The following is a 7532-nucleotide window of genomic DNA, read 5'->3' as shown; positions in this document are numbered from 1 at the left end:
ATCACCTAGCAGCTGGAGCTAAGCTGTTTCTTGAGATGTCAGGACTCTCTATCTCGAGGAAGCTGGTGAGCAACGTCTTACGAGATGATTGCGCCTTTGAGCTGCTCGAACCCGATGACTTGCCCCCGTTCTCGTTTCCTCTCTCGATTCTTACCGCTTCTTGTATGGCAACTATCACTTCCTGCATCCTTGGCCTGTTATGCCCACGCTGCTCAACGCACTGGTTCGCCACCTCTGCTACTCTCCAGATTGCCTCTATCTTCACGTTCCCTACTATACATGGATCTATGATCCCGTACACGTCTCCTTTACGGATCAGTGATCTCGCCTGTATTGGTGAACAAGAAAAGGTTTGTGGTTTGTGAATCTTACACGTTGCTGAACTGTGAAAGGTCAAAGAGGTTCTTACCCAGTGAACTATGTTAAGTTCAGGACCGAAGTCTTCAGCTGAGACTGGTTTCTTTCCAGAGAGTAACTCAAAGAGAACAACTCCGAAACTGTAGACATCGCTCTTCTCAGTCAGCTGCTGACTAGCATAGTACCTGTCACAACAATGCAGTATCAGTAAAGATAAAAGATTTTTTTTTGTGAGGTTGTGTCGGTGGCTTTACTCTGGATCAAGGTAACCAACGGTTCCTTTTGCGACACTGGACACGTGAGTCACGTCTTCCTCTGTCTGCCTGGAGAGTCCAAAGTCTGACACTTTGGCTCTCATGTTAATGTCCAGAAGTATATTGTTTGATTTCACATCCCTGTGAATGATACTAGGATTGCAGCCAGTGTGCAAGTATTCAAGACCTGTAATAATCTGAAGTTTCATATTATAGCCACAACAGAAATATATAATCTTGAAATTTCGCTTGAAACCTTTGGCAGCATCTTGTGCAATTTGTAGCCGTGTTGGCCAGTCCAATGGCTTGTAGTCGCTTGTACCTGTCAGGGATTTGATTTCATGAGTCATTAACATAAATGAAAACCCAAACTTAGGAGGAATATAATATTGACCGTGTAAGTGATCTCCCAAGGTTCCATTGTGCATATATTCGTAAACCAATAGACGCCGGTCTGCTTCTTCACAGTATCCAATCAAAGGCACCAAGTTCCTGTGGTGAATTCTTGATAATAGAGCAACCTGCACAGTTTGTCCCAGTTAAACCGTCTACTTAAGAATCTTGAATTCAAAATAAGCTGATACCTCAGTCACAAATTGTCTGTTCAAGTGGCTAGAAGGATCTGCAGTTATCTTGACTGCGACTTCTTTCCCATCTTTCATCCTACCATAGTATACAGACCCAAAACTTCCTTTTCCAACTCTCTTGGAAAAATTATCAGTGGCCTCTTCAAGGATAGGAAGCGATATGAAATAGGCTACACCTTCATCTAACAAGTGTCCGCCCCTCACAGCTGAATAAGCTGCCAAACCTTTTTGCTTAGTCCCCGTGGAAGGACCTGAAAAAAAAACATGAGTAAGACAACCCTCCACTTCGAGGATACCTGATAACTATCAAGACCTATATTTATATATATACCTTTATCAGCATTTTTCTTCTTACGGAGGGTACAGAGTAAAAGAAGACCTCCTCCAGCTATCAGCAATACAATTGCAACAGCGGCCATTGATATCCCTAGTATCAGCCAATTGTGCTTTTGCTGTGCCTCGTTATGAAGCTCAGGATTATTACTATACCTGGATAAAAACGTTGTTATAGCCGCGTGTTAGCACTTCAAGAGGAAACTCTTTCAACAAAACGGAAAACTTTAAAACTTCGGTATGCTTAAATCAACTTGTAGCATACTCACTTGAACAAAACTTTCCCCAGCAATGATGAAGGAATCGTTCCTCTGAAAGAGTTATTGTCTATATACCTGCCAGATAATAAAATTTGTCAAAACTGCCATGTATAGAGTTGATAGTTGTGTATCAGTATAGTCACCGCTACAGAAACCAAACTTGTGATTACTTACAGTTCTTGTAGGTTCGGTAGATGGCCAAGGTATGCTGGGAGTGATCCACTAAGTTGGTTGTTTTCTAGATGCCTGTAGAACAGACGAAGCAAAGTAAAGCTTTCCGGCATTTGAGTATCTTCAACTACAAGAGAAATATTGATCAAGATTGGCAAGCTTACATCACTTTCAGGTTGACAAGTTTGCTCAGGTCCGGAAGGATTCCAGTGAGACCATTACCATCAAGCCGCCTATAAAGAATAAGTTTACTCAAAAAGAATAACAGAGCGCCAAAGAGAGATTAATCCAAGACAATATCGTTTAATGCATCAGAAACCACTCACAACTCTGTCAATGCCTCCATATGATTGATCTCAGGCAGAATCTCACCCCTTATATTTTTTCTTGATAGAGCACTGTTGTAAGATGTACTCCAATGGGGTCAATATGCATTATCTCAAGGATATAATATAATTTCACAAACTCTGTCTCCTTGTGTAAAATTCTGTTTTATAGATCTTACATTTTCGTTACTCGAGGTGGTGAGGTTGAGCTACAGCTTACCCACGACCAAAGAACTGGGATACAAGGGTCTCCTCCTTCATTGGCCCAATCGCTTTCAGGAGACATCGAACGAAATGCATCAAGAACAGACACTGAAGCAAATATAAATCTTCTGTTAGCTCTTTCAACAAATTTTGACTTGCAAACAATATAGAGAATAATTTTACAAGGCAAGCAGCTTCTAGTACTCACCATCATTCTTATCAGTTTTCACAGATATATGTAGATACTTGCTAATTTCAATCGCATTTAGGAGCGGCCCTCGCGTAGAATCCTTTGTCTTTCCGAACGAGAATGACAAAACAAAATCAAAAGTGACATTCATGTAGCTAGGTTCATAGAGAGTGTAGCTACCATTGGCATTCTCAGCAATATTCACCACAGCATTGCTATAACCAGGGAAATACGGTTGCACCAACTGAAACTTCCGGGTTTCATTAGCAGCAAGGTCTTCAATCTCAGCAAAGTAAGCATATGCCCGAGCATTGGCAGGGAAGTCTTCCAGGTTTAATCTATAGCTGATCATTCCTTGAGTGCCAACCACTGCTGTTTGCATAACTTTCATAGGAGGATACTCTCTGGTCAACGTGTTTACAGGCTTTGATGTATTGATTCTTATCGTCCCAGGAGCTACACCAACAAGATAGTTTGGTCGTCTATTAACATCTGACTCCCAGATTCTGTCATATGGATCATCTGGATACCTAAAAGTGAAAGTCTTTCAGCTTCTGAATGATGTTACACAAAGAAGAGTTGCAATAAGGTTTTACCTCAAGGCATCCATGCTTGGAGCACCAAAATTGACTCTAGCAGCAACCTTCAAGAAGAAATTATCCTCGTAATCAGTGGCATACATGGAAACGTTCAACGGTCGAAGCTCCAGAGTAGACATGAAAGGAGAGCCAGTGATAGCACAGCACACACACACATCCACATAACTTGAAGTTGCCCTCACTATCAACTCCTCAACATACACCCTAGACACCTCCGTAACACTCACTGTAGCCCATCTCGTTGCATCTAAGTAGAGTTGAAACTTCGGGTAAGCTTCTTCGCTACCCAAGCTACCGTAGAGAAACGTTGTCCTGACAATGTATCTCCTCCTCTCTTTGGTGGTGAGCCTGTAACAATACTTCTTGTTATCCGTTGGAAAATCTCTTCTCCTACTGTACTGCATCGAGCTCGAGTTGGTAGCACTGGACAAAGTTACTGGCTTGCCGTGTGTGATCATCTCTGAATCTGAGACCCATCCTAGTCCAGTTTTGGGGTCCGTGTAGTTACTTGACCCACCGCAATCTATACTTATAAACTCTGCAAAACATAGTCATTCCATAATTGAGGTAACCCTTGTTATAAAGATAAAAGCTTTTAACATGTTTACCAAAAAAAAAAAAAGATAAAAGCTTTGTGGGTTACACATCGAAAACATCAAGGAAAAAAATAACTCTTTGGAGCATTTTAACGAACAGATTATGGGCAAAGAGTGTACCTGCAACTTGAGACAGAACATGAGGTACAAGTACTATGAAATAGCATGTTACAGCAAGCTGAGCTGAGCAAGGACCCATTGAAGATCAAAAGAACATCGATGCTCTTAGGTTTCTACAGAATATATACAACTAACGCTTTTTTTTTTTGCTTTTAAGAGTCACGAGAGAAGGGAGGAAAGCGTGTGAAGAGAAAACAGTGAGCAAAGAGTCCAACTTTGTGTGTTTTTGCTTTATTAGTGTAACAATGGTCACAGAGGTATTTGTCTTCTTTATTTAATATTCGGATTAGCTTTTGCTTTTTCTTCATTCCGGAAATTAAAGGCATCGGTTTCTCCCTTTTCTGCTTTGGCTACTCGCTTTTTGTTAAAGTGAGAGAGAGAGAGAGAGAGAGAGAGAGAGTGTCACACACAACTTCTTGAAGAACCTTTAATTCAAGTTTGAAAACAACTCTTATGTTATTTATTTTAATCACAGTATAGTAAATTACATCTCAGGCTATCGAATATTGAGGAAATTAGCTAAAAGGGTATATAATTCTATTTCATTACGTTCTCTTCTAGATAGTATATACGGTGTATAATGTACCCAATGATTATCACTAAATTTCTAAAACACAGAAAATTCTATTTCCAGTTAATGAAATATATTGAAGAAAAAAACTATACATTCACAACATCACAAGAGCCAAAGAAAAAAAAATTGATTAGTTACGCAAAGTAAAGAAGAGATAAAAAAAAGTTCGCTCTAAAAGGTAATGAGATATCTTCATCATTTTCAAAAGCTTACCGAAGTAATACAAAGAAATTTAACAGCAAAGAAAATTTGAGAAAATTAGTGTTCCGGAAGGTAAAACTAACAGTTTAAAGACAATGGTTTGTGAAGCAGAAGTCGAATATAAAGCACGACCATATGAGTTGAAAAGACGCGTTTTAGAACTCTAGTTTTTAGCAGCTAAGGATAGTGGTCTTCAAGACATACAGATTAAAAACTTTAAAATGTAGTTTAGTGTTCTCGGACATTTTATTTGTCCCTACAAATCAAAGAAGGTTCGGTTTAGTGACAATGTATACACACTAAAAGAATATAGAACTCTTCTTTCATTTCTTTAGCAACTGTGGCTAGTCTTCAAATATTGGGACAACAACCTAAAAACTGAATGTATGGATCCATTGATTCATAAGTCAAGATTCAGTTGTATCACTCTTTATTGGTTTCATAGATGCTCTTGTAACACGAGAAAAAGAATGAAGCTAGCTTATCTAAGTGACTTTAGTTATGGTTCTTTGAGGTTTAGTATTGGATCAAATTTAAAAGCCCTTTTCTTACAACCCATTTTCTGCTGTTTTTCTAAAGCAATTCAGAGATTTTGTATGCACAAAGGCACTTGGATTGCCTTTTTGCTTTCTATGAAATAACGCATAAATTAACAGAATGGACTTACTGCTATAAGTTTGCAGCATTTTCTAGTTTCTTTGCAACCCTGATTGTAGCAACAGCTCAACTGATAAACCGACCTGATAGAACATTTAATTACAGATGTTAATCTTGCAAGAGTTCCATCTTTTACGTGCGACATTTCATCATATTAATATTCATTTGCTTCCACTCAAAATCAGAAATCAGGACTAATCATTTATTTAGAAAAACAGAAACAAAAAAAAAATTAAAATCTCAAATAAAATATTTTTTAGTATAAGAAACAAGTCGCATTGATGGTTATTGAAGGGTACATTGTTTATCTAATTTTTAAAAGGAAGAAGGATGTGCAGTCTTCTGTACAGATTCTTCTAGACGATAAATATATCGGATAGTGCTAGCATTACATTAAGAATGGGATATAAGTCATAGGAAACATCATATGACCATCATGTTGATAAGTTTGTGTATGTAGTTTCATACTGTCTATTGTGTCAATTGTCCACTAATTGAACTCTTTTTGTTGGAGATGATTTTATAGGTGAAAATTCTAATGTATTTGCTGGACAAGGCCTCATCAAAGTCACATTGGTGAAGCATTCAACCATTATTACAAACTCAATTCAACAAGCCAAACTTCCATAGCGACGTGTTTGTTGGAATGGAGGCCACAATAAAATATCTACAAGAATCACAGTGACAATTGTAGTGCTCGACCAAGAATATGAAATGCTCTCTACAAGGAAAGACGTTTATCTCAACAACTCAGAGTCAGAGGTGGTCATGAACATAGTGAAATACATTGGAAAAGGCTCACAAATTTGTAAAAATAAATTTTGTTAAAACTTTATTAAAATATTTATGGCCCCTAACATTTCAGGGACGTTCCTGTTCAGAGCATATTTTTTTACAAAATAAACATACCGCATATGCTGTTTTTACCATTTGATCCTTGTGTTTGTATTTCAACTTTGATAGTCGTTATCTCAGCTTGAATTTGTCATTTTTGGTATGTCAATAGACAATTTTCAATCTAAATCCTTGATTTCACTTAACTTGAATGTGAATCACACGAGAACTGAAAAGACAAGAACATGCAAACGAAAATCACAGGAAAATGGTCACCCTAAGCTCGTCAAGTACATTCTCCAGCAAAAGTATTAGATCCTACTTAAAGCTTAAGCCTCTTATGCTGTAAAGGCAGTTCAAAAAGAACCATATCTATATGTGTCCTCTCACATTTATATATTTTTCATATTTTTATGTAGATTCACTATAGTAGTTGACCTTCAAACTAAATTTTTTCATGAAAAGTGAAAAAAAAGAAACGGAAAACAAGAAAAAAAAATATGAGCTCAGCATGGATGCTATCATCTGATAATCAGAATAAGGCGATGGACCCAACCAACGCTAAAGCATTTTTCTTCATAGCTCAAATCTGCACCAGCCGGGAATCGAACCCGGGTCTGTACCGTGGCAGGGTACTATTCTACCACTAGACCACTGGTGCTTTGATATTCAAGAACTAGTGTTAATGTATAATATTACCAATTGAAGATCAGAAACTTCTTTTAGCTCTCATTCAGTTGTTTGTAATTTGCTAAGAAAAAAAAGTTTCTGATATTCAAAGTACAAATTGTATTTTACACCCAGTGAATTAACTGATGATATAGATTCACATAAAAGAAAAATTAAAAGAAAAGTATTTGAAAGTACAGTGAGGATTAGTGAGGCACAGAAGCTTGCAAGAAGAATAGCAAATCAAATTCTTCTGGCCCGATAACTACTTATATCACTTATTTGTACTTCTTTGCTACATATTTAGGCCCATTGGGTCACACTAAGATACAAATATCATAAGAGATGGTAATCTTGCATACATTTCTTTCGCCATTCATCATCTTTTGTCAACCATATAAGATGCCACTTAACTCCATTTCTTAGGCGTGTTACGAAAAATGTTACACTTTTTTACGGATGTAATTAGAAAACTCGTATAAAATCAACCAAACATCAGTGCCGTTCAGAATTTGATTTTTTATAGAGTTCGGTACACTTTGGTCTTTTGGTTTCGGCTAATTTGCCAAACTTTTTTTTTTCTTGGAACAACAACCAAAC

At 37.6% G+C, this 7532-nt stretch overlaps 1 protein-coding gene and 2 non-coding genes across 3 annotated transcripts; all 3 read right to left on the bottom strand.

The window, feature by feature from the left end:
* On the bottom strand, positions 1–4372 carry LOC108817152 (probable LRR receptor-like serine/threonine-protein kinase At1g67720; the record flags this gene model as incomplete). Its single annotated transcript, XM_057001427.1, is given in 15 exon segments — positions 1–328; positions 410–542; positions 612–798; positions 868–933; positions 1006–1132; positions 1196–1449; positions 1530–1687; positions 1801–1866; positions 1966–2037; positions 2127–2195; positions 2289–2360; positions 2468–2600; positions 2701–3212; positions 3279–3819; positions 3998–4372. Coding segments are annotated over 15 exon segments (2796 nt in total). The 5' UTR covers positions 4077–4372.
* A 2393-nt stretch (positions 4373–6765) lies between these two features.
* LOC130506743 (small nucleolar RNA snoR114) lies at positions 6766–6848 on the bottom strand. The gene has a single exon (XR_008942109.1). It is a non-coding gene; the product is annotated as a small nucleolar RNA snoR114 (small nucleolar RNA).
* A 5-nt stretch (positions 6849–6853) lies between these two features.
* Positions 6854–6924, bottom strand: TRNAG-GCC (transfer RNA glycine (anticodon GCC)). The gene has a single exon. It is a non-coding gene; the product is annotated as a tRNA-Gly (tRNA).
* Positions 6925–7532: the final 608 nt, after the last annotated feature.

This window comes from Raphanus sativus, unplaced genomic scaffold (genome assembly GCF_000801105.2).
Source record: "Raphanus sativus cultivar WK10039 unplaced genomic scaffold, ASM80110v3 Scaffold3609, whole genome shotgun sequence".
Taxonomy (NCBI): domain Eukaryota; kingdom Viridiplantae; phylum Streptophyta; class Magnoliopsida; order Brassicales; family Brassicaceae; genus Raphanus; species Raphanus sativus.
Note: the sequence above shows the minus strand (reverse complement) of the source record. Positions and strands in the feature narration are given on the sequence as shown.